At 39.6% G+C, this 26,190-nt stretch overlaps 1 protein-coding gene across 6 annotated transcripts in view; it reads left to right on the forward strand.

Moving 5' to 3' along the window:
- The first annotated feature begins 2,686 nt into the window (after nt 1-2,686).
- Nucleotides 2,687-26,190, forward strand: part of LOC134349243 (transcription factor 7-like 2) — a 234,064-nt gene continuing 210,560 nt past the window's right edge. For all 6 annotated transcript variants that reach the window (XM_063053270.1, XM_063053271.1, XM_063053273.1 and 3 more), the window contains exons 1-3: nt 2,687-2,917; nt 3,047-3,113; nt 3,256-3,368. In XM_063053270.1, coding sequence (XP_062909340.1) covers nt 2,723-2,917; nt 3,047-3,113; nt 3,256-3,368 — 375 coding nt within the window. In that variant the 5' untranslated portion in view covers nt 2,687-2,722. The remainder of the gene's footprint in view (nt 2,918-3,046; nt 3,114-3,255; nt 3,369-26,190) is intronic.

The raw sequence follows: 26,190 nt of genomic DNA on the forward strand, positions 1-26,190 counted from the left end.
CAGAGGATCACAGAGGTCATGATGCAGTTGCCAGTTCCCTAGTAAACAGCTACTAAGGGGAAAAAAATCACTACTGTCTGCCTTTTTACAATTTCCATCTGCAGCACAAAGTTTTCCTTGGAAGTGAAACAGTTGCCAGGACTAGGAATAAAACCATTGTCAAGGAGGGAGAATGTGCCTGTGAAATGGGGCCATTTAGAGAGCCACTTCCCACATTTCCTTTTTGTTTGAATTGATTATCCATAATCCAGAAAAAAAATGTTTAAAATTGGTCAGACAACTGTCTTTTTAACATAAAGCTCTTGAGAACACACCCAAAACATCAAAATACTACGCGGGAGCAACATTTGGAAGTAATTCCACCGTTTCTGCCTATACCACCAGAATGTGCATTGCAGTTTATGTGAAAGTTTGTGAATGTTAGTTACTACTTGCATATCCCTAATTGTCCTTGAGAAGGTGATCTGAGCTGTCTTCTTGAACCGTTGTTCTAGTGATGGTATTCCCAAAATGGTGTTGAATAGGAACTTTCTGGATTTACCTCCAATGAGAATGAGAGGTTGGAAATTTCTTTCCCAGTCAGGGCGATATGTGATTTGTAATTATTTGCATCTGACTGTATGCAATGCTTTGTGAGAACATGGATGTGAATACAACTCACTGTTAAAATATCAGTATGCTTCTGTCCTATACAAACACTGATTCTGTTTCAGAAACATCCATACATGTTTTGTAGCAGTCTTTATTCTTTATTTACATCCCTGTAAAGCAAACATATATATTTTCTGGAGGTACATCATTGAAAATTATTGTTGTTTGTTACTACATCTGTAGTTCATTGTAGCCCTCCTTGTCATCTTTAATAGTTGGTGGTCTTCCATATAAGCAATCAATGCTTCACTTTTCTTCCAATGTCCTCCTGAGGTAGTGGCTTCTTAGAGTTCCAGTCAGTTAATCTACAATGATTTTTCAATGCACTTCTATTTAGTTACCTAAAGCTTATCCCAATTTTTCAGGCAAGTTATCTACTTTTCTCATACGGAAGCTCGTCCTTAGAAACTTTACCCATAAGCCCTTTGCATGTATATGCATGTGGACGACACCAAGAGCCACTCTCCTGAAAACACATATATGATTAAAATCTCATTTACATTATAAATGAATGAAAAATCACTGAAACTGAATGCCAGGAAAGTGCCATCAACTTCCATTTCTACTGGACAACTTTGCCCATTTGTTTTCTTCTCTGTTGGTGTCTTCATCCTGTCAAACTCTAACTTACGCTGACTTTTCCATAATTTCATAGGCATTTGTACCGTAATATGCTAGAATCACAGAGTCAGAGAATCATTGAGTCACACTGCTAGAAAACAAGCACTTTGGCCCACAGTATCCATGCCAACCACAAAACACTCTGCCTATTTAAATCCTCATTCTCAAAGCTAGTACGCTCTATACCTTGTACATTGATTTCAAGATCCAAACCCGTAGGTTGTATATCTTTCCAAGGTCACACCTTACCTCTGTCTGTACTTCCAGCAATTCTGCTTCTCAGCTCAAATACACTGATAGAGCATCTGGTCCCCGGTTCACCCCATCATTGCTTTTCTCCAACAGAAGCAACTCCTCTAGTGACTTGGGAATGTCCAATATTTCCTTATTAAGCACTTCTCTTCTAATAGATTAAATTTATTTTCCTAATGCAGTTATTCTTATCTTTCTGACTTAATTTAGAGCTTTCTAATCTCCTACTCTCTGAAAGTTCTTTTGGAGTGTTATGTCTATTATGTGAGTGTGTACTTGTGTCTCCTGTATTTTGTTTGCGTGTGTGTGTGTGTGTGTGTGTGTGTGTGTGTGTGTGTGTGTGTGTGTAATTGTATCTGTGCCTATGTTTGTCTATATTTAAGTGTGAATATGTATCTGCACTGGGCTGGCCAGTCTGTGCGTGGCTACCTCTATGTGACTGTATGTTTCAATCTGTGAATGAGTGAAAATGTATCTGGGTATCTGCTTGTGTGAGGCTTTCTCAAGCTTGAATCAATCTGACTTCATTGTGTATATTGTCCTTTTTATAGCAAAAATGCCAAAATCTACCAGGCTCCTAACAATTCAAAGCGAACACCTTGGATGAATTTAAGCAATTCTAGAAAAAGTCAGATTTATCTACTGTTCAAAGGGAATTCCAGTTTATTGAGCAAGATAGGGAATCCTTTCATTGGCAATGTATACACGTTATTTATAAGGGGACGCGTGGGTTCACTGCTTGTCTCCAAGCTAATGAAATATTGGATTTAAAAACAGCTGCATGTAAAGATTTTCCTTTAAGGGAGGGGTTGGTTGCAAGGGTAGGGACTTATTAGGAAAATGATGATGATTTTAAAGTGTTTGGTTGATGAAACAATTGAATTCCCCCTCCCGTCAATGAATCTGTCAATCAAAAGGCGGTGCCCTTTGATGCTGAGGAGCCGTCGCCTTGGTCCTAAACACAAACTGCTTCAGATCTTTCTTCTCTCCCTACTGTCTTACTTTCACTGAGATTTCTTCCTCGCTTTCTTTTCCTCCCGCTCCAACTGCCTGCAACTTTACACTGCATTCCCCAGGCCGGCTGTCTGCAACAAGCGGCGCAAGTCCCGGGCAGTAACTTTGTACAGTGGAAAGTGAAGGAGTGGAGGAGAGGTGGGGTGGGGGGAGGGGGGGAAGAGGAGAAAACATCCCAAGGAAAATGCCGCAGCTGAACAGCGGCGGAGAGGATGATCTGGGGGCGAACGATGAAATGATCTCTTTTAAAGACGAAGGGGAGCAGGAGGAGAAAATCTCCGAGAACGCTCTCACCGAGAGGGACTTGGCAGACGTGAAGTCATCGCTAGTCAACGAGTCGGAGACTAACCAGAACGTGAATCCTGCATCCGATCCAGAGGTGAGTGAATGAAGGAGTTTATTCCTTGCTGCACTTCATGGATTTCCAGGCTACTAAGACATACGCGTGCATTTGCCCTAGCCAAATCAACCTCATGCAAATTCTTCTTTCACATGATCTCTTTAACAGGCGATCATACGTTCTTCGGACAGTCAAAGAATTTACCAAGATAAATCCAAAGAACACATCAATGACGGTACGCTGGCTTCTGCTCTTTATTTTCTTGGGATAGCCCCACCATTTAGAAAGTCCTCCTTCATTCGCCCTCGTTTGCAGGCAGCGTTTTGTGAATGTTAGCCGGGCAGTTAAACTTTTCCCCCGTGTTCTCTCTCGTACAGTTACAAAGCAGCGTCAAGATGGAGGTATGTTCAAAGGGACAGCCTACTCGGGGTATCCCCACTTTCTGATGCTCCAGGATCCCTACCTGGCCAACGGATCCGTCTCTCCCTCTGTAAGTGCTGGGCATTTTGTAGATATTGCACATTGGTACCTCTCGGGCTGACACCACTCTCATGTTGTTTTGTTTTGGAAGTTGGGTTGGGGAGGGGGAGGGAGAATTAGTCATATTGCAGGAAATAAACCTTCATCAACGTTTTGTCCTGAGGTTGCATTTAATCGGGGGGTGGGGGGGGGGTCGCTGATCTGTTTTTGAATTCGCTGATGCTTTATTTCGGAATGATACTTCGGCTTTTGTTTTGTATTGTAAATGTCATGGTGAAATTATATGGGAAAATATCCCAGTTATTAAAGCCTTTGGACGTATTTCCAGCCAGTAGGAATACAATTTTTTAAAAAAATCACTTGTGGTTGCAGTGTTGTGCCTTGCGAAGGTTGCTTATCAAGTGCTGGGTTCATCTGTGCTGTTATCAGTTTGAAGAAAGGACGCCAGAAATTTGTCAGTGGGGCTTCAAGTTATCCATTGTTTTTTTGTGTGTGTGTTGTGGTAGGAATGGGAGGGGGCGATGACTATTGATCTTGGACCATTCTCTGCCTGATCTGTCATTACTTGTAAAATAAACCCAACTGCCACAATTTGTGCATTTTGACATGCCAGCTGAGTGAGTGAGGTAGGAAGGAGCCTTGAAACGAGAATGATGCCATGCAGGAACTATCAATAAAACAGAAACCAGAGCAAGCCCCCACATTATTCTTCACTTGGAGAATGAGGAAACAAAAACCATTGTAATTTTAGTTTTGTATAATTTCATAATTTCTGAGCTCTAATAAATCTGAAAAATAATACTATGTTTTCAGTGTATTGTAACTAATTGTTTCTTAATATCTAATTATAGTAAAATTTAAACAATTAAAAAGTAGCGAGAGTGTTCTGTGGCATTTTAAATTATATCTGTTTGAAAATCTCTGAACAAAGAGTATAACATTAAAATTATATGGAAACGAATCTCTACCCAGTTCAGACTGTGCTGTTGAAATATACTATCCTTGTGTTGCCCAACATGATTTGCATTTCAAAGTAATATCCCACCAGTCTTTCTCCTTGATGTGTCAAAATTTAAATCAAGCAATCAGCACTTTTCTGAATAATTCTGCAAGTTTCAATCCAAGAAACAAAACACTCTGAGACCAAGGAAGTCATTTTCTGAAAAGCAATAAAAGAGTCAAGTTTTTCAAATGTATTTGCTTAGGTGATCAGTACATTAAGAAAAGGTTTCCTTTGTCGTGTTTAAGGGAGAAGGTATAATTGGAACCTGTCTTTTTTTCACTGTCTCTTCTAATGTGAAGTAACCCAACTAAGTTGTATGACAAGAGATGAACCCAACAGCTGTCAACTAGTCAGCTTTTCTTCATTTTCTTACTTTTTCAAAAAGTTTGCTATCTGATATCAGTTAAACATTCTGTTGAGCATTTCCATCCAAACAGTCAAAATCACAAAATGCTGCTGTGTTCTGAGCCTTGTACTGTTGTGCAATGTGGTTTGAGTGGTCGTTTTTTTTCCCCTCACAGCAGAGTCAAGTGGAAATCTTTTCAGTCAAGATAGGTTTGCTTGAGGGCTGGAGGGCTAGAGAGGTGATGGGCAGGTCGGAGAGGGGGTGGAATTAGATCAGACACAATCTTTGTTGTTAGCTTAGTAATACAACACAGGCACTGTTGGGAAAAATGGCATTACTGTTTAATAACTGCTTACAGGCTCAGAGTTTCCGTGAATTAGGTTCACTGTTCATTTCATACACACTGACAAGAGCTGTCAGAAATCTCATTCAAGGGGTAGTCTTGTCTTCAGTGTCCCTTTTCAAAATCATATAGTTAAACAAAAAAACTGGGAATAACTTTGACTATTTTTTCCCCTTTGATTTGTTCTGGTGTGTATTTTTTAAACTTTTTATTCAAAAAATGGATGTTGATATAGGAGTCTGATTTTAGCTGAACCCCGGAGATCAACAGAATGAAGGAAGTGGATTATTATTAGACATAGGCAATTCAAATTGAACATTTCAACTGTGTGCAGTTTGTTCAGTTTTCTCACACAATCAGTCTTGGTATCTCTACAAAGCTCATTTCCACAATAATAATGCAAATTAAACAAAAGTATCTCCAGGAAATAGCATAAAAAGTAAAGTGACTTTTTGTGCAATTTGTTTATTTTCATCTATGCAGTTCTCTCTGGGCTATGATTGTACAGCTGGAGCCCATATCAACAAAGATAAAATGGTGGTTCTCTCAGTTTAAGCCTTGAACATTGAATTAGACAATGATTTCATGCCAGTCTCTACATTCTTGGGCCAGACTTGGTTACAAACATTGCTTGCAATCCAGTTTTTATGGTAACAATTAACCTTGAATGAAATTAGTTCCAACTCCAAAATAAACATTGAGAATAAGTGAGGACAGTGATTAGACATTTACAAAAAAAATCCCCTGCAAGTTGATGAGAGTGGGAGTAGCAGAAAAAAGCAAAGATGGAAAATACTAATCAGCAAGAAATATAAGTCATTTCAAGTTTCATAAATTTATTGAATTACAAGACTACAACGTGGATAAGAGGCAAGACAAGTCAAGTAGAATCATGAATTTAATGTTTTCACTTAAATTGTATGTTCAAACTTCTTGATAGTGTAGAGCCAATAATACTGCATCCAAGACTATATTTGTCACAGCAGTATCTGTGTTAGTTTAATATTATGTTTTTGTTTCAACAATGTAGTATTGAATTTGAAAAGCTTTTTTAATAAAATGGCCAACTGAGATTTCCTAGAATTCCCCGTGACCACCAGCAGGCTTGGGAGCTAAAACAAAACATTAACAACAAAACTTCCTGTGTTCTGAAGGGCACGATCATTACATGGTAGAAAACTACATGAGTGGAAAAATAAATTCTCTGACAGCTCGTATGTCTTCCCATAAAACGGAAAGAAATACTACTTTTCTAAAAGTGGCTTACAAGACTAAGTGTATACAATTATGTTGAATTTCAATTCTGCTGAATTAATTAACTGTTGAGTAGCAATTAGCAATCGCAGTATGCATTTTAGCTTCATTCAGCATATAATAGTTACTGCCAAGCAGTGGAAAGAAAAACAGTTGTTATTCCCTTGGATTGTAAATGCTTCAAGAAAATGTTTAGTAAAAGTTTAGTAAATGTTTGTGGGTGTATCAAGGGACAAAGATCACAACTTTTCTGACCTCCAGGCTTATGTTAAGCAAACTTTGAAAGATACAATGTGAAATTAATTTGAAATATTCAAACTGATTTCTAATAGAAGCATGCCCCTGGCTCTAACTTGGCAGCCTCTTAGGGAAAGATGATGAGTGCGATGAATGGAAATATTATAGGTTGTTTTGTAGAGTTTGAGATGAAAAATTGTTGGTGCAAAAGAACACGTGATGACCAGAGAATGTTAGTTAAGAATTAACAAAAATAATTTTAGAAGTAAGTTATTCATTGGACTGAAATGTTTTATAAATAAACCTTTCAGAAGTGCCCTGTCAGGTTAATAGATAGTCAATTTGCTGTTAAAGTATTGAATATTTAAAGCAAACTAATGTTTCCTATTCCATATATAAGTACATTTTCTCTAGTCCATAATACCTCAGATGGGATAAAAATCTTCTTGTCCCTGACACTAATCGCCTACACTGGGGTAAGAGATAAGGCAAAGCAGTTCAACAACACACATTGATTTGCAATTGTCCTCCACCTCCTCAGAGCCACCCACAAATCTGCAGAAAGCATCTTGCTTTCGTTCAGCGCATCTCCAAATGCGTCCACTAAGAATGAGTGCTGAACAGGTAGATAGAACATGGTGAGGGTGGGGAAAATCACAACTTTGTTGTGCCTGAAACAGTAAAGATGGTATACAATTTGCAGACAAACATATAACGGTTTCTCATTCAATGCCAGGGCAAGATGTAGTTTAGAACAGTGCTTAATTTTAATAACGTTAAAATTATTCATTTGTTAAAAGACATTTTGCCACTCTTTAGCAGCAAGTTGACAGAACTTTGTTTGATTGACATATCTGCTGGACCAGACTTGCCATTTTAAAGTCTGAACTGTGAGCTGTAGCAGTTTTGTCCAGATAGCTACGACTGCTCTGATCCCATAAATGAATAAAACACTGGTGATACTCCCCTGCATTCAGTTATCATGCCAGCATTTTTCAGAATCTGAATCAGATTTAATATCAGTGGCATATGTCGGAAAATTTGTTGTCATGTGGCAGCAGTACAATGCAATACATAATAATGAAATCAGTGAATTGCAGTAAGAAGGATATGTATAAAAGTTAAAAAAGTAGTGAAATACTGTTCATGGGTTCAATGTCCATTCAGAAATCTGATGGCAGAGAAAAGAAGCTGTTCCTGAATTATTGAGTGTGTGCCTTCAGGTTCCTGTACCTCCTTACCGATGGACCAATGAGAAGAGAACATACCCAGGGTGATGGGGTCCTTAATGATAGCTGCTGCCTTTTTTGAGGCACTGCTCCTTGAAGATGTTCTGGCTGCTGGGAGCTTAATGCCCATGATAGAGCTGACTGAGTTTACAACTTTCTGTAACTTATTTCCATCCTTTGCAGTTCGCTTTCCTCCATACCAGGGGGTGATGCAGCCTGTTAGAATGCTCTCCATGATACCTCTATAGAAATTTGCAAGTGTCTTTGGTGACATATCAAACCTCCTCAAACTCCTAGTGAAATATAGCCACTGTCATGCCTTCTTTGTAACTTGTATGTTGGGCCGGGATAGATCCTCATTCTCTCCATTTCTGATCCTTCTGTGAGGACTGGTGTGTGCTCCTTCGTTTTACCCTTACTAAAGTCCACAATCAGTTTTTTGGTTGTACTGACATTCAGTGTAAGGTTGTTGCTGTGACACCACCCAACCAGCTGATCTATCTCACTCCTGTACACCTTCTCATCACCATCTGAGATTCTGCCAGCAATAGTTGTATCATCAGCAAATTTATGGCATTTTGAGCTGTGCCTAGCCACACAGTCGTGGGGTGTAGAGAGAGTAGAGCAGTGGGCTAATCACACACCCCTGAGGTGCAGCAACTAACGGTTTGGGCAATACAAGAGATATATCTGCTTGACATTACTTAACATCTATCTAAGTTCATTTGCATTAACCACCAGATCAAAATGTGAGACACAAACAGTTTCTTAGGAGAGGGAGAGCATTATTTACATTTTGTTTCTGAATGCAGAAACATCTTCCCAAGTCACCTCAGACATCTAGTGAATCAACTGTGTTAAAACTACAACAATGAACATTCTTTTTCCCTTAAAGAATTTTAAAACACTTTAAAATATTTTGATTGAAGAGTACTAGTATGGAGTGAAGCAAGGCACTGGAATGGGACTGAGTGGAGAACTAGCATAAGATCAGTGAGATCTGCACCAAGATACCCTTTGGGTCTTACAATCACAGAAATGGCAGCAAGATAAACCTGCTAGTCCAGACCCACTTAAAATTGCCAAGCCTAGACAACAAACCAGTCTTTGAGAAAGTCCTTTGGTGAAGGTGACTGAGGATGGGATGCACACAGGCTGACCACAATCTGTATTTTTTTTGCTACAGAGTTGGAACAATAGTCCATTTCTCTTTGGCTCCACCTTTAAATAAACAGAACACTTTCATCTCATGTCCTGTGGCCTCCAACATTCTCTTTATGTCTGCCGATAATATTCCATTGTAATGGCCCACATTCCCCTCTCTAATTAAAACAGACAATTCTGGTGTGGTGCTTATTCTGATTGTAATATTTCTGGGACTTAATGCCCAGTTCAGATACTGGTTATGTCCTGGATGATAAAAGTAACTTATCCCTAAAGGCCATGAAGCTTTGGCGTGGGAAACCTTACAATGGATTTGTGTGATTTCTTTGAATTTTTTCTTAGTGTTTTTTTTCCAAACTATCATTGATCATACACGTGAAAATGTGAAGCAAAGTTAATTTAATCAGTAAAATTTTTACCTGAGCTTTCCGTTTTTATCGGCAAAGACAATCTCATAACTTCCAATATTCCTTCATCTTTGCAAAGTATTGCCATAATGACAAGCAGACAAGTTATTACTGGCCCTAAAATTTTCTCATGAAGATTTGGAAGATTAAGCTAAAGAGAGGATCTATGCTTGAGAGGAATTTGTGGCTGCAGCTGAATTTTTAGAAGTATGGCAAGTAGGGAAAATAACCTTTCAAGCATTTTCAGATCATTGGAACTCTGTGACCTAATTCCAAATACTTTTCTCGTTACCCCCTTTAATACCTTTAATGATCAAATTTCCATTAATCTCAGATTTAACATTAATAATTAGCCCAACATTACTTGGCATTTGCTGGGGAGAGTTCCAAATTTCCTTCCCCTCTGCCTGTATAAATATTTTCTTTCTAATCCTGAAGGACGCAGCACTAATTGTAACCCCATGTCCCAGACACCCTAAACCAGCAGAAATAGTTTGCCTCTCAAATTCCATGTATTTAAATAAAGAATAAGATGGAAATTCTGAACAGGGCAAGTGGAATCTGTGAAGAGGTAACTTTCTGGCTCTGCTTCTATCTCCTGATGCTATCTCATGGTTCCAGCATCTGCATTTTTTTTGGTTTTTCTGTCCAAGTCTCCTTTGTATTTAATCTTTGGATTTCAGGTGCCATTCTTGTACACCACACATCTACCTTTTGCTGAAAACAATTCTGAAAATGAATTGATTTTATAGCCCTTAGCATTTTATAAATGGGATTATTTGCTTTAACACAGTGTTTTTCCATGTAGTTCCGCAGTTGCCATGACCTACTGCCATATTTCTTTTCTTTTGTTCTTTTAGCCTCATATTCTCTCTTTACCTCTTTGGTCACCCATGACTTCTTATAAGCAATTTGCTCTTTAGCCCTTGCCCAGTGGGAGGTTTAAACTGGTTCCCTCTGACATAAAATTTATTTTTAATACTGCTCCTAGTTCAATTTAGTTTTAGTCACAGCAGATTTGGTCAGTTGTCCAAGGATATTTTCTGCCCCGTTGTTCTGAAAATCTGTGATGTGATCTTTGCAGCTACTTTATATTTCTCTTCTCTGTCCTGAACTGGAGATTAATTATATGAAACAATTAGATGAATGTTAGTTCTAGGACATATTGTTTCGGAAATTTACCCTCTGTTCACTCCAAAAATTTATTACATTTCAGTTAGGATCTATCCAAATTTATAAAAAAGTTTAAATATCCCAATTAATGACATCATGATACACAGAATCATTCAAGACAGAAATGGGTCCTTCTGCCCACTACATTCATACTGACCTTTCTGCCCATCTACACTAATCTCATTTGCCTTCAAGAAACTGCCTGCTTCCATGCCTTGTCTATTTAAGTATCTCCGTATCTCCCTAAATGCATCGTAAACATTGTTGTTGTATTTGATTGTACCACCTCCACCGGAAGCGGTTAATATATAAACCACTCTCTAAGTAAAAAAAAATGTACTTCCCTTTAAAACTCCTTCCTTTCTCATTAATCTTATATCCTCTTGATCTTGAAACCCCAACCTGAGGAAAAGGGTATTGACCATCTACCCTATCTATGCCAATCATAAACTTATATACTTCTCTCAAGTCATCCCTCAGCGTCCTTCACTCCAGGGTAAACCAGCTCAGCCTATCTAATGTCTTCCCATAAATAAAATCCTCTATTATAGGTGATATCCCAGTGAATCTCTTCAGGGCAATGACTTCCTCCCTATTGTGTGGCAACTAGGAGAGCACACTATTCTTCGAGTGTGGACGAACCAGTGCTTTGTAAGTTTGCAACTTAATGTCCCAGCTTGTACGGTGAATTCTATGCCCTGATCTACATAGACAAGCACACTATTGGCCTTCTTCACCATCGAATTGACCTATGTTTTCACTTTCTGACAACTATGAGCTGGACTATTAGGCCACTCTGTTCATGTGCATTTTTATTGTGTTTTTTTTTATTTGCTCTATCTAAGTGCTAACATAAAGAAAACCAGATCTTTCTGAACACCAACAATTAATAGTCCCACGGCATTTAAAAATGCTCTGCCTTTTCATTACTTCTTTCAAAAAACATAACATCACGTTTCCCTTCTTTACACTCATCCATCATCTTTTTGTCCACTCTCTTAGCCTGCCGGCATCTTTCTGCAGCTTGTTTGTATCCTCACAATCATCTTCCCCACCTATTTTTGTTCTGTCAAAAGCAGGATTCCTTACACACAGTCCCTTCATTAGTCATTATTATAGATTGTAAATAGTTGAGGCCCAGCACTGATCCCTGAGGCATCTTGCTGCAGCTTGCTAACTTGCTAACTTAAACATGATATGTTTATCTTGATTCAATTTTTTCTCTTATTACAATGCTCTCAATTTGTGTGAATACACTACCATCAATCCAATGAGCCCTCATTGTCACAGTACATTTATGGGGCACATTTTGCAGATTTAAATATAAACATCCTTGTTAACTAAATGCTGAAAAATATTTCAAGAGTTCATTAAATCTGCTTTCACAAAACTCTGGACACTGCCTAATCATGTTAAGCCTTCTTAAGCACTACGTTATAACTTTGTTTAAGAATGGATTCCAAAATCCTCTTGACACCTGATGTAGGTCTGTAGTTATCTCTTACTAGCTCTTCTTTCAGTTAGTCCTGATGAAGGGTCTCAGCCCGAAATGTCTTCCTAGAGATGCTGCCTGGCCTGCTGCGTTCACCAGCAACTTTTATGCGTGTTGCTTGAAATTCCAGCATCTCCAGATTTCCTCGTGTTTGCGTTTGCAGTTAGCTGTTTTCTCTCCTTCATAATTGAAATTTAGTGTTTTTTTCAGAGCCTCAGCAATACATCCACCCTCTCTGCTACCTCCCTTTCAGCTCCGTATATACCAGCCAGCAGAACAAATGGATTTGTAAGACCTTGATACAATTAGTTGGTATAATACTTTTTTCCCAGTAGTATGGTATGTTTCAAATTCTTCATATGCTTTTCTCCTTGTTCATTTACTATTTTGGTGCATTTCTTCTGTCTTAGGATAATCAAATGTAAGAATTGTTATGCCACAGAAAGCAATAATTTATCCCACTGGAATCAGTCCTTTCTGCTTTCTCCATAGCCCTACAAAACCACTCTCCCCAATGGTTATCCAATTCTCTTTTGAAAAGTCAAGTTCTTCCATGTGTTAGATACCTCAGTCTCCAGAGAGCAGCTGTAGTCATTTGGACTTTTCATGAGCTTTATTCTGTGACATACACTCAGTAGCCACTTTATTAGGTACACCTGTATGCCAGCTCATTAATTCAGGTATCTAATCAGCCGATCATGTGGGAGCAACTCAATGCATAAAGGCCGGCAGACATGATCAAGAGGTTCAGTTGCTGTTCAGACCAAATACTGTATCAGAATAGGGAAGAAATGTGATCTAAGTGACTTTGAGTGTGGAATGATTGTTGGGGTGGTTTGAGTATCTCAAAAACTGCTGACCTTCTGGGATTTTCATGCACAACTGTCTCTAGAGTTTACAAATAATGTTGCAAAAAACAAAACAAAAAATCAGTGAGCGGCAGCTGTGTGTGCAAAATCGCCTTGGTGATGAGAGAGTTCAGAGGAGAATGGCCAGACTGGTTGAAGCTGATAACCATGGATTACAATAGTGATGTGCAGAAGACCATTTCTGAATACACAACCTCTGTGATGGGCTACAGCAGCAGAAGACCATGAACATAGACTCACTGACAACGTGAGTATCTAATAAAGGTACAGGAGTTATCTAATAAAGTGGCCACTGAGTGCGGTTGGCAGGAAATTCAGTGACTTGCAGGCTGTTGGACAGTCCATTGGGGTGTCACAGTCAGTTGAACACAGCAGGAAAAGCATACTGCCTCACTATCTCACTACCTCACTATTCCTCCTTTGCTTTGAAATGCAGGTTTCCCAGGTTATTCATCACATTCGGTCCCAAAAAATGCTTGCACTAGAATTTCACTCCCTCCTGCTTCAACCATGTTGCTCAAGGCACTGAAAAAAAACATGAAATACCCTCCCTCCATTACAACCAGTATGAGACAGATACATGTCATCTGCTGAATGTCTTTTCCATGTTCTTATTCCTGATTATTAACTCTTGGCTTTAGCTTCTAGATGACTAACAATATCTTCTACAGTACTGTGCAAAAGTCTTGAACCCAGGTACAGTCCCTTGAAAAAGTATTCAGCCCCCAACCCTTTGTTCACATAAATGAATATTATGACCACGGATTTTGATCAATTTAACTGACAATTTTTAATTGTGAATCACTTGCTCCTTTTTCACTGTAGAGTCCAAAATGCAAATAAATTTGTAAAGCATGAAAAATTAAAATTTCTGAAACTAAAATGGCAGCATTTCAAAAGTATTAATTCCCCTCTGCTCAGTATTTAGTTGTACCACCTCTCACAGCTATTTCAGCCAGTAGTCGTTTTGTATAAGTCTCTATTAGCTTTGCACAATGTGATGGGGCAAGATTTGCCCATTCCTCCTTGCAAAACTGTCCAAGCTGTGCCAGATCAGTTGGGGAGCAGCAGTTGACAGCAGTCTTGAGATCTTGCCAGAGATGTTCGGTTGGGTTAAGGTGTGAACTCTAATAGGGCCACTCAAGGACATCAGTTTTCTTCATTCGAAGCCTCTCCATGGTTGTTCTGACATTGTCCTGCTGAAAGATGAACTTCCTCCCTAGTTTCAGTTTTCTGGCAGAGGCGAGCAGATTTTTATCCAGGATCTCTCACTATTTAGCACCATTCAATCCTAACTAGATTTCCAGTCCCCGCAGCTGAAAAACATCCCCAGAACATGATGCTACATTCACCATACTTTACAGCCGGGACAATGTAACCTGGTTTATGTGCAGTGTTAGATTTACACCACTTGGTGTTGAGGCTAAGAAGTTCCACGTTGGTCTCATCCGACCACAAGACCATCTTCCACATCTTTACAGTTTCTTCTAAGTGAAATTTTGCAAAGGCTTTATGGGCAAGATGAGCTTTTTTTTAGCCAGGGTATCTTCCTTGCTACTCTTCTAGTAATACCCTTTTTGTGCAAGGCATTAGAGATTGTGGAGCCATGAACTTCATCGCTAGTTGCAGCCACTGACTTCTGCAGCTCATCAGAGTGACCGTTGGCATCACAGTAGCCTCCCTCACAAGTGCCATTCTACTCCGGTGACTAAGTTTAGAGGGGTGGCTTGACCTGGGCAGTGTGGCTGTGGTTTTCATATTTTCACTTTCACAATGGACTGCACTAAACTCTGAGGTATGTTCAGTGCTTTTGGGATGATCTTCCCCAAATTTGTGCTTCTCCATTATCCCTCAATAACCAAAAGCCCAGTTACATTCCGCAGACTCCGTCACGTGTTAACACTTCCAGTTCTTATCTTTTCCCGGTTTTACCCATTTAACCTAGATTATTTTATCAGCTTAACCACTGATCTGCAGAATTATTGAATAAGAATCAGAATCAGGTTTAATATCACCGGCATATGTTGTGAAATTTGCTGTCTTTGCAGCAGCAGTACAATGCAATACATAATAATAGAGAGAAAATGTGTATTACAGTAAATATACATATGTGTGTGTATATATATATAGGTTAAATTAAATAAGTAGTGCAAAAATAGAAATTTTAAAAAGTGAGGTAGTGTTCATGGGTTCAATATTCATTCAGAAATCAGAAGGGAGCGGGAAAGGAGCTGTTCCTGAATCATTGAGTGTGTACTGTCAGGCTTCTGTACCTCCTTCCTGATGGCAGCAATGAGAACAAGGCATGTCCTGGGTGATGGGGGTCCTTAATGATGGACGCTGCCTTTTTGCGGCATTGCTCCTTAAAGATGTCCTGGATACAACCGAGCCTTGTTGCCCATGATAGATCTGACTAAGTTTACAACTCTGTGCAGTAGCCCCTCCCCCCATACCAGGTGGTGATGCAGCCAGTTAAAATGCTGTCCACGATACATCTGTAGAAACTTGTGACTGTCTTTGGTGACGTATCAAATCTTCTCAAACTACGAATGAAGTATAGCCGCGGCCATGCCTTCTTTGTAGTTGCCTTCTGTGTATGTTGGGTCCAGGATAGATGTTGGCACCCAGGAACTTGAATTTGTTCACTCTTTCCACTACTGATCCCTCTGAGGACTGCTGTGTGTTCCCTCAAATTACTCTTTGTGAAGTCCACAGTCAGTTCTTTAGTCTTACTGATGTTGAGTGCAAAGTTGTTGCTGTGATACCACTCAACCAGCTGATAAATTCTGTACCTGTACACCCTCTTGTCACCATCTAAAATTCTGCCAAAAATAGTATTGTCGGCAAATTTATACAGGGCATTTGAGTTGTACCTAGCCACACAGTCATGGGTGTAGAGAGAGTAGAGCTGTGGACTAAGCACACATCCCTGAGATGCACCAGTGTTTATTGCTGGTGAGGAGGACATGTTGTTTCCAATCCCCACTTATTGTGGTCTCCTGGTTAGGAAGTCAAGGATCCAGTTGCAGAGGGAGGTACAGAGGCCCATTTTCTGGAGCTTCTCAATCTGAATTGTAGGAATGATTGTGCTAAACACTGAGCTGTAGTCCAATAAACAGTATCCTGACCTAAGTATTAGTATTGTCCTGGTGATCCAAGGCTGCCTGGAGAACCAATGCGATTGCATTCCTTGTAGACCTAACGTGGTGATATGTGGGTCCAGGTCCTTGCTGAGACAGGAGTTAATTCTAGCTATAACCTACCTCTGGTTATGATTCCCTTAACCTTCTCCTGACTCCCCTTTTCTCTCGTCATGATTCCTGACCCCTTACGATTACTGATCTCACCATCAGTCCTTGACATAATGCCTGACCAATGCCTTATCACCAGTAACCCTTGACATCCCTCATCTAATTGTTTCCTCTCAGCCACGGATCATTCTCACCAGCAGAACTCTCCAACTACCAGCCATCTCTGACTACTGACCAACCACCCCCTGATAACCAAAGTGACCTCTGATGACTAGTCACACCTAGCACAGTTGCAGATGTCAGAACATAGTTCCTGAGACTTCCCGGTATCAACAAGTAGGATTTGGATTAAACAGTAGCTTGAACACCCATTTTTAAAAAAAAGAAATGGCAAAGAATAAATCCCCCAAAAGTTCTTTTGATCAAGGCTGAAAATTCGTAAGTTCTAAAATGAGGAAGTTTGCTTAGCATCAGTGCAACACACCACAGGCTCCATCCAACTGCGAAGCAAAAACCCTGTCAAGGCTTTCTGCTACACAATCTTATTCTTAATGATTTGAGGACCAGCTTATTTACATTCTTAAATCTTCCACCTTCAAAAGAGAAGCAATTATAAATATATCATTTAGAAGATTGTAATTTGCCACAGTTTTCCTTTGAAGGGGTTAAGTTTTGTTTTGCATCATGGGAGAGCTACTAGTTTAGCTTCAATTATAGTTTAATATAGATTGGAAACATATTACATCTGTAACCAATTACATTCTTATTTCTTCAAGCGGTGAACTCGATTAAAGACCCACGTTGTGAAACATTAAATTGGAAGTACAGAACTCCCCCAACAAATCTACAAACTGTTCCAGAAGAATTCAACTGCTAGTAAAAATCCCTGTGTTAAAAAGATGATGACATCAGCGCAGCCACCTTGATTCCTTTCAATCATACGTTTTGTACATTATGAGGCGAGAGTTTCTGTAGCTCAGTAACTCGACAAGACTTGGATGAACTTTGAAAGCGAAGTTCAGTAGAGTTCCCTAATTGCCTGACATGATTTCTTTTTGGTGGATGATCAGCAAAACCCCCCCAGGAAAGCCTTGAATATGGTTGTTTTTAGCTGGTGATACATTTTCTCGGGTGTTGTGCTGATCTTTCGGCAAAGTTTTTTTCATCAAAGTTACTTCAGGACACTTGTACAAATAATCCAACCACATATGCTTTGACTTTTATGAAACAAGTGGGTGCCTTCCTGATTTGGACACATACAAGTTGCAGTGTATAGAGGAAATGTCTATTGCAAATCTCTACAAGTTTAGTCTACTTCATCTTTTATCAATCTGGTTATTGTCAATATGTTGAAAGGTTTAAGAGTCAAGCTTCTAGCGCTATGTACATGTCATCTGCACATACCTCGGAAAATTAGTGAAACCTATCTGTCTTCAAAAAGCCAGTAACTCAAAGTGATCCTCGTGACATAACAAAACCGATGTGTCAGATCTATTATGGCCAAAATGTGGAATACTGTGGTGATATCCAGCTACATACCAACCCATTCTATTCTGCTTGCCTTACTCTCCATTCATCTGTCCATCCATTTCACTATCTCTCTATTTTTTGTGAAATGTTTTTCTTTAAAATTGTCCGTATCATTGTCCTTCTAAGAAAAAAGAAATCCTCTTTCTGGCCTCTGTGCACCACTTGATGAATCTGCAGTTACTGTTTATCAGTCTTTGTGTATGTATAGTTTTTCATAAATTCCGTTGTATTTATTTTCCTGTAAATACGAGAAAATGTATCTCAAGGTAGAATATGCTGACATATAGAAACTTTGATAATAAATTAGCTTTGAATTTTGTCTTTGAATGTGTGGATATCTTTGTAGGATCAGGAACATGTGCCTTCTGTATGTATAGTCCAACTTTAGTCCACAGAAGAATAGTGGGATGAGTAGGGAATGGGCAATGATACTAAAGCATTGAGAAACAAAGTCTCCGGCATGAACTGATACTGGGAAAGGAAGTGTGAACTGTGCTGACGGAGAGAGAAGGGTGGCATTGCATTGTGACAAGAGGGGAAGATTAGCCCAAACATGAGTGGGGATGAAGGATTGAGAAGGAAAGATAAAGGGAAGGAGAGATGTGTTATAGTCTGCACTGAAGGAAACAAATGAAGAAGAAGAACGTCAAGGTGAGCTGACAAGGAAAATAAAGAGAATAAAGAGCTTTTGTGATGTTATTAAAATCTAGTAATATTTGGATAAGTGCAGAAAGTGATACTAAGGTAAAAGATCGGCTATAATCTTACCAAATGGCTGAATAGGTGACTCCTGTGTCTATTACGTACTTTAGACTGTGGAGATAAAATTTAACCTCAGACGGAGCATAATCTGACCAGTGGCTTTCAGTCACCCGCTCTAATACCTCCTGCTATGACTTGATGTTAATATTTGTTTTTTTAATGTTTCCATTAGCAGAGATGCAGATGCTTTACCATATTAAAGACATTGTATTACTATTATTTGGGTAGTGAATTGTAAATCCTGCTTACACTCCAATTAAAGCAAGCACACAAAATGCTGGAGGAACTCAGCAGGCCAGGCAGCATCTATGGAAAAGAATAAACAGTCAAGGTTTTGGGCAGAGGCCCTTTATCAGGACTGGAATAAAGGAGAAATCAGGCAAAAACCTAGTAATCTAGAGAAGTCTGACTCCTCCTCTTTCTTTCCAGTCCTGATGAAGAGTCTTGGCCCAAAACATCAACTATACTTTGTTCTTAGATGCTGCCTGGCCTGCTGATTTCCTCCAGCATTTTGTATGTGCTGCTTGAATTTCCAGCATCTGCCAATTTTCTTGTGTTTGTTGCATTCCAATTAATTCCCTTTGCCATTGACCTCTTGACCGTAGTAGCTGCCAATTTACTAATACCAGTTTCATTTTAATGGTACCTCACACACCTTAACTCCAGAACACCAACTGTCCATGTGAAGCAGAGGCAGTAGAAATGTCTGCTCACGTTGACGACAACTTGTTCAGATAATAAACTTGCCTGGAACCATTGAATGTTTTGGAGAAGTAATGGAGAATTAACATCTGTGGGGGTTTCATGAAGAGACTTGTCTCATTTACCTAAATCCAGTGAGGTTAGTTGCAAGTGTGTTCCCCTGAAGCTTAAGGAACCCAAAGTGTGCTCAGAAATATTGCTCAAATTTTTATCTGCTTAAAAAAACTTGATAAGCTACCTGCTGCTTGACATCTTATTAAGCTAGGCACTGGCTATAAGATTATTTGGATTCATAGGTGGGTGGAGAGGAATAGGGATGCAAACTGATTTATTACCCAACATTTCTCAAAGAAATCACATCGGATGTAACTGTGCCTATTTGAGAAACTGTGTCTACTTGCAAAGCCCAGGTCCTCAGACTGGTTCAGGTCTATCTGGTCTCCTAGCATCAAAATGGTCACTTTATTAGGTACACATGTAAACCTGCCTGTTATTGCAAGTATCGAATCAGCCAATCACGTGACAGCAGCTCAATGCATAAAAGCATGAAGATGTGGTCAAGCGATTCAATTGTTGTTCAGACCAAACATCAAAATGGGGAAGAAATGTGATCGAAGTGACTTTGACAATAGAATGATTGTTGGTGCCAGATGGGGTGACTTAGGTATCTCAGAAACTGCTGAAATCCTGGGATTTTCATGCACAACAGCCTCTGTAGTTTATAGAAAATAGTGCGAGAAACAAAAAACATCCAGTAAGTGACAGTTCTGTGGATGAAAACACCTTGTTAATGAGAGGGGTCAAAGAAGAATGGCCAGACTGATTCAAGCTAACAGGACGGCAACAGTAACTCAAATAGACATGCATTACAATAGTGGTGTGCAGAAGAGCATCTCTGAATGCACAACACATCAAGCATTGAAGTGGATGGATGGGCAATAGCAGCAGAAGACCATTAACGTCCACTCAGTGGACACTTTATTGGGTAAAGGACGTACCTAAAACAGTGGTCACTGAGTGTATGTTCTTAACAATTAAGTTAACAGTTAACACAAAATACTCTGCAGATGCTGGGGTCAAAGCAACACTCACAACACACTGGAGGAACTCAGCAGGTTGGGCAGCATCCGTGGAAATGATCAGTCAACGTGAAGGTGGGGGGAGGGTGGGGCCTCTGCCCCTTCCCTCTTCAGTCCTGACGAAGGGTTCCGGCCCGAAACGTTGACTGATCATTTCCATGGATGCTGCCCGACCTGCTGAGTTCCTCCGGCGTGTTGTGAGTGTTAAGTTAACAGTTAACACAGTTCTTATCCTAATTAACTTTAATGCATTCACACGTACTCAACAAATTAGGCATTAAGAGGATTTTCTCTGTCTTTAATACGAATGAAATCATGGTAACCTAATCTAGCAACCTAATTTTCCCCCCTATACTGCTCTGCTTGAATTGTAAATCTAACTGGGACTCTGACTACTCGAAGAGGAACATCAATCATATAAAATGTTGACATACATATGCAGTATTTTTTTTGTACTTAATCTCAGTCCTTTTAATGTTACTGTAAAATATTTCAGACCTTTATTAATGGTTTTACCAAAGGGAAGAATACACTTAAAGTAAAGAAGTTTGTTTCAAATTTCATAAAGATACATAAAAATTTGATGCAAACTTTGCAAGGAAGTAAGTTTATTTTTATTTCAACAAAGGTAATAAGTGCTTTGATTTATGACATAGCACATAGAATCGCTGAGGCTGCCTCATTATCTGTGTATAACCTGGGGTGGCTGGTGGGATGGGTTGAGAACAGAAGTGAACTGAAGCCATTCAGTGGTGTGGTTTTTCTTCTGAAGCCCTGAAGTTTATAAGAACCACCTTTTCCGATGTTCAAGGAAAGCTTGAATCTCATGTGTCGAGTGAGAGCAAACATAACTGAGATAAATGTTATCTGATTTTTTTTGTTTGGAGGGTTAAACAAATAGAACCTGAGAGTGTGGTTGAGATGGGAAGGCTACATCGAACAGTGAGAATATCTGTAACCACAAGAACACCTGTTATGTGTTTCTGAGCTATCTTAATAACCAGACGTAAACAAGCTGAAACCAAGCATACATTTAACTATTTAGCACGAGGGTGGCAACCTATATTATTTTCTCCTCTTTCATGTTGTGGTGCAAAGTTTTTAAAGGTATGACTTTTTTTAAAAAAAATTATAGCCTCCCTTTCTTTTCTTTCCTCACTTGGAGCCAAAAGAGTAGGACATGTTTTACCAAAGAGACATAGTGAGGTAGCCACTTCTTCCCAATGTGCCATTCCCAGTGAAGATATTTAGCAGCTGGAACCCAACAGATTTTACCTTCAGATTATACAGTTCCAGGGATTTTCTTTTCATTAATTGTAATTCAAAATTAGATTTGAGCATTTGCAGAATAATTTTAGGGCAATTGGTTTTGAAGTTCTGTGGTCCCAGTTGAGTTCTTTCTATGAATTTTTAAAATTAGTTCAGCAATCATTCAGCCAGTATTAATTGTCTGTCCTATGATGAAAATGACAATTAGTGCTGAATTACTGTTAGAGGCCATGTTAATTTCTTTATAACTTTATAGGCAGTTTATTTCATGGAAACACTCATGAGCAGTCCGCTCAGAAAATACCACTTTGCATCCTTCCAGTTGCTTAGTGGGAAAGATCGCATTCTATCAATTGTTGTGAAGACAGTTTTTATGCCTTGTTACAAACTGAGCAAAACCTGGCAAAACTGAGCTGATAATTCAAGGGTCAAAGTTCAAGAATCTTTGATTGACCCTTTGTTCCAAGCAGTGACAGTATGTGACCAGGTTCCAAGGAGGTGACCAGGTTAGTGGCAAGGGGATAACACCAACTAACAAGAGTCCAAACAGGAAGCACATAAAGATCCCCATTCGACATTGCTGACTGCCTAAGCATGGAGATGATTGCATGTTTATTGTTACATGTGGTGCATTAAGAGAAACATGAAAGGGATAAGCTCAGTCATGAAGACAGGCATCTCCAGAATGGTTATGTTAATAGAAACTGGAAATAGTCTTTGCATTTTAAATATGTTAAAACTAGCCACATCAAGTATTTTAAATTGGCTTTGAACAGCAGATTTTTTTTTCGCCTTGCTATTATGATGCATATTTGCTAATTATCTCTCAAAAGCGGATGGTATGGCTTGTGTTGCTGCCAAGGATCATCAGAGGCCCGAATACCTACCTTTGAATGCTGTTGCTGTTTTAAACCTTTTCAGAAAAAAAAATGCATGAGAAATATTTTTGAATTTAAATTTGAGAAACAGACATAATGATCACCTATCTTGTTGGGAATTCACTCAGAGAGATCCAGAAGTATGACTTCTGCCACATTTTTGAAGGTTCTTGCTGTTCTTCCTTCAGTGTGTAAGGTGTATTTTGAATTTACTCTCTGTTTACTCATTTGAACAACTCTTTGACAAATATTTATTGTACTGGGGGTACGAAGGTGGTTTGGAACAGGAGGTGGCCTGAATTATGTTTTAACAATCCTGTCAGAGCCAGAGGGCAGTGGAACTGAACAGAAAAGCAAAGTTGACATGGAAGCATTTTCTCAAGATGGTGCAAAGTGTGCCCTGTAAATACAGTTAAATATTTGTCCTGAATTGAGAGTTTGTGGACAAAGAGAAAAATAATTTATTTATTAAATTCTTGTTTGCTTTGAAATATTTGTTGGCAGCTGGAAGGATTAACTACCAGTCTGAAAGTTACTATACACTAGAAGGGGGAGATAGAAGACATTACTCTATCAACTTCTTGAACTTGGGATGATCAAAAACATGAGGAATTTAGAAGGTGCAACAATAATAAAAACATAGAAAATAGGTGCAGGAGTACGCCATTCGGCCCTTCGAGCGTGAACACTGTGGAGATGCATCAGAGTTCCGGCATCATGACAGCTAATGCTGAACTCCAACACGTGGTAGCACTTGCAGTTGTGTTCAACCATCAACACGCGTGACATTACAGTCAACGCAATTTCACCAACGACCAAGAGATCTGGACTGATGATTAGTAGAGTTCGCAATCCACTGCGGAAGCTGGAAAAATAACACTACTGTTTACCAAGACCCAGTAAAGTGAGAAATCTGCCATTCTTACTGGTCGGGTCTGGTCTGGTCGATATGTCAACAAATTATAAAGTGAGCCAATACACTGCGAGCTTGGAGTCACCTCGCCTGGGGTACATTGGCTGACTTTCAGCTATGCTTGAAAGCTCAGGTGGGGATGGACATTAAATGCCTGGAGCTGTAAAGAACACAAAGACATGGCTAACTTTGGCAATGCTGTTGGTTTTTTATTGTGATATGTACCAAGATACAGTGAAGATCTTGTCTTGCATATTATTCAAACAGATCAAATTATTACACAGTGCATTGAGTTAGAATAAGATCTAGCAATAACATGCTGAATAAAGTGTGAAAGCAATTGGAAAAAGTGCAGTGCAGGATCATAATGAGGTAGCCTGTGAGGTCAAGAGCCGATCTTACTGTATAAGAGGTCCATTCAAGATAACAGTGAGATAGAAGCTGTCTTGAGCCTGGTGTTTTTAGATTTTTGTATCTTCTGCCCCCTGAGAGAGAGAAGAAGTGAGAATGACCGGGGTGGTGGGGTCTTTGATGGTGCTGGCTGCTTTATTGAGGCAGCGGGAAGTGTAGACGCAGTCCATAGAGGGGAGGCTGCTTCTGGTGACACAGCAACAAATAGAGACAAAAAGAAATGAAGAGGACCAGTGTATCCTATTGGTACCTTGGCCAACATTTATATTTCAGTCAAATCACTAAAACAGATTAAAGGATTATTTGTCACACTGTGATAACTTTTCTCTGTGCTAATTGGCTGCCATGTATTGCTTTCAATTTACAGTGGCTGCTCTGCTTCCCAAAGTACCCAAATCTCACAAAGGGCTTCCAGGAAGGCAACTCCTGCTTTCTGAAGATATATTTATAAAAGGATAAAACGGTTATATTTCACTCCTTCTTTGAAAAATGTTCCCAGAGACAAAACTGAGTCATTTCTGAGTTACAACATTTACTTTACATAATACCACCTGATCTAGGTTGTTCATACTGTGTGTTCTACATTTATACTGGGTAGATTTTTTGGAGGTGGGTCTGTGCTATTGTGTTTAAGTAGAGCTCGACTACAAGCAGAAAATGGTTCATAATGTAAGATAGGGAAAATCAGAGGAGCTTGCAGGGGATTTCACGTTAAAATTTTATCTTAAACTTGTAGGAGTGATGAATCTGTGGAATTCTTTGCCACAGGCAGCTGTGGACGCCGAGTATATATAAGGCAGAGGTTGATAGATTCTTGATTGGTCAGGGATTGATATGAGGAGAAGGCTGGAGATTGAGGCTGAGAGAAAAATTGGATCAGCCATGATGGAGTGGCAGAGCAGATGTGATGGGCCAAATGGCCTCATTCTGCTCCTCCATCTTATGGTCTTATGGTAATGTGATCACATCAGGCATACATGGAGAAACTGGACAAGCTTTTGCTGACCAAGAGATTTGTATGAAGCTTTGCATGGGTAATAATAAAGTTATCTCATTTCAACATAATTGTGCAATTAGCCCTTCCTTAGCATGGATAGTTAATGATATACTGTATTGCCTTGAGGAGAGAGATTCAAAGTGAGTGGATGCTCTTTGGAAGAGGCAAAAAAATGATCAGTTACTAGGGAATGTGACTGTGTTCTCATGGCATTCGGCAATACCACATACCTGGAAGTTGTTATGTAGAGTATCACTGCGCAGATAAAGAAGCTAGACTATGGTTCTGTGATTCTCCCCTGCCCCAGGGCAAAGGAAGCAGGAGCGGTCCTTAATTAATACTTTGCCTCAGTTTTCACCAGGGAGGGGGACTTTGACGAATGTGAGGTCAGTGAAGAACAGGCTAAAGTACTGGAGCATGTCAAGGTTAAGAAAGAGGCTGTCCTTAAGCTTCTGAAAAACATTAGGATTGATAAGTACCCAGGGCCAGATGGGATATACCCCCAATTACAATGGAAAGTGAGGGAAGATATTGCTGGGTAATGAAGATTAACTTTGGGTCCTCACTGTCCACAGGAATAGTAGCAGAGAATTGGAGGATGATAAATGTTGTTCCTTTGTTCAAAAAAGCTAAGGGGGACATTCCTGGGAATTACAGACCAGTGAGTGTTGTGTCAGTGGTGGGTAGACTGATGGACTAGATATATGAGCATTTGGAGGAACATAATCTTAAGTAGCATGGCATTGTGAGGAGCAGGTCAGCTCTCGTGAAAGTTGTGTTTTTCAGAAGAGGAAACAAAACAAATTGATGAAGGTGGAGTGGTGGATGTGATGCATTTGGATTTTACTAAGGCATTTGACAAGGTCCCCATGGTAGACTCATCAAGAAAGTCATGAGGCATGAGATCCATGAAAACTTGGCTGCATTGATTCAGAATTAGCTTGCCCACAAAAATACGGAGCATGGTAGTAGGTGGAGCGTATTCTTTATGGAAGCCGGTGGCTAGTAGTATTCCACAGGGATCTGTTCTGGGACTCCTACTCTTTGTAATTTTTTTTTATGACTTGGATGAAGGTGGAAGGGAGGTTTAGTAAGTTTGCAGATAACTCGAAGGTTGGTGGTGTTGTGGATGGTGCAGAAGGCTGTTGTAGGTTACAATGGGATATAGGCAGGTTGCAGAGCTAGAGAGATGGAATTCAATTGAGAAAAGTGTGAATGATATATTCTGAAGGTCAAACTTGATGGCATTGTACAAAGTTAATGACAGGATTCTTAGTGCAGAGGAACAGAGGGACCTTGGTGTCCACATCAATAGATCCCTCAATGTTACCATGCCAGTTGACAGGGTGGTTAAGAAGGTGAATGGTGTGTTTGCCTTCATTAGTCTCTCTAAAACCGTGGTTAGACCACACTTAGAATGTGTTCAGTTCTGGTCACCTCATTGTCGGAAGGATGTGGAAGCTTTAGAGATGGTGCAGAGGAGATTTACCACATTGCTGCCTTGGTTAGAGAATAAGTCTTCA

Source organism: Mobula hypostoma, chromosome 7, assembly GCF_963921235.1.
Source record: "Mobula hypostoma chromosome 7, sMobHyp1.1, whole genome shotgun sequence".
In the NCBI taxonomy this organism is placed as follows: Eukaryota; Metazoa; Chordata; class Chondrichthyes; order Myliobatiformes; family Myliobatidae; genus Mobula; species Mobula hypostoma.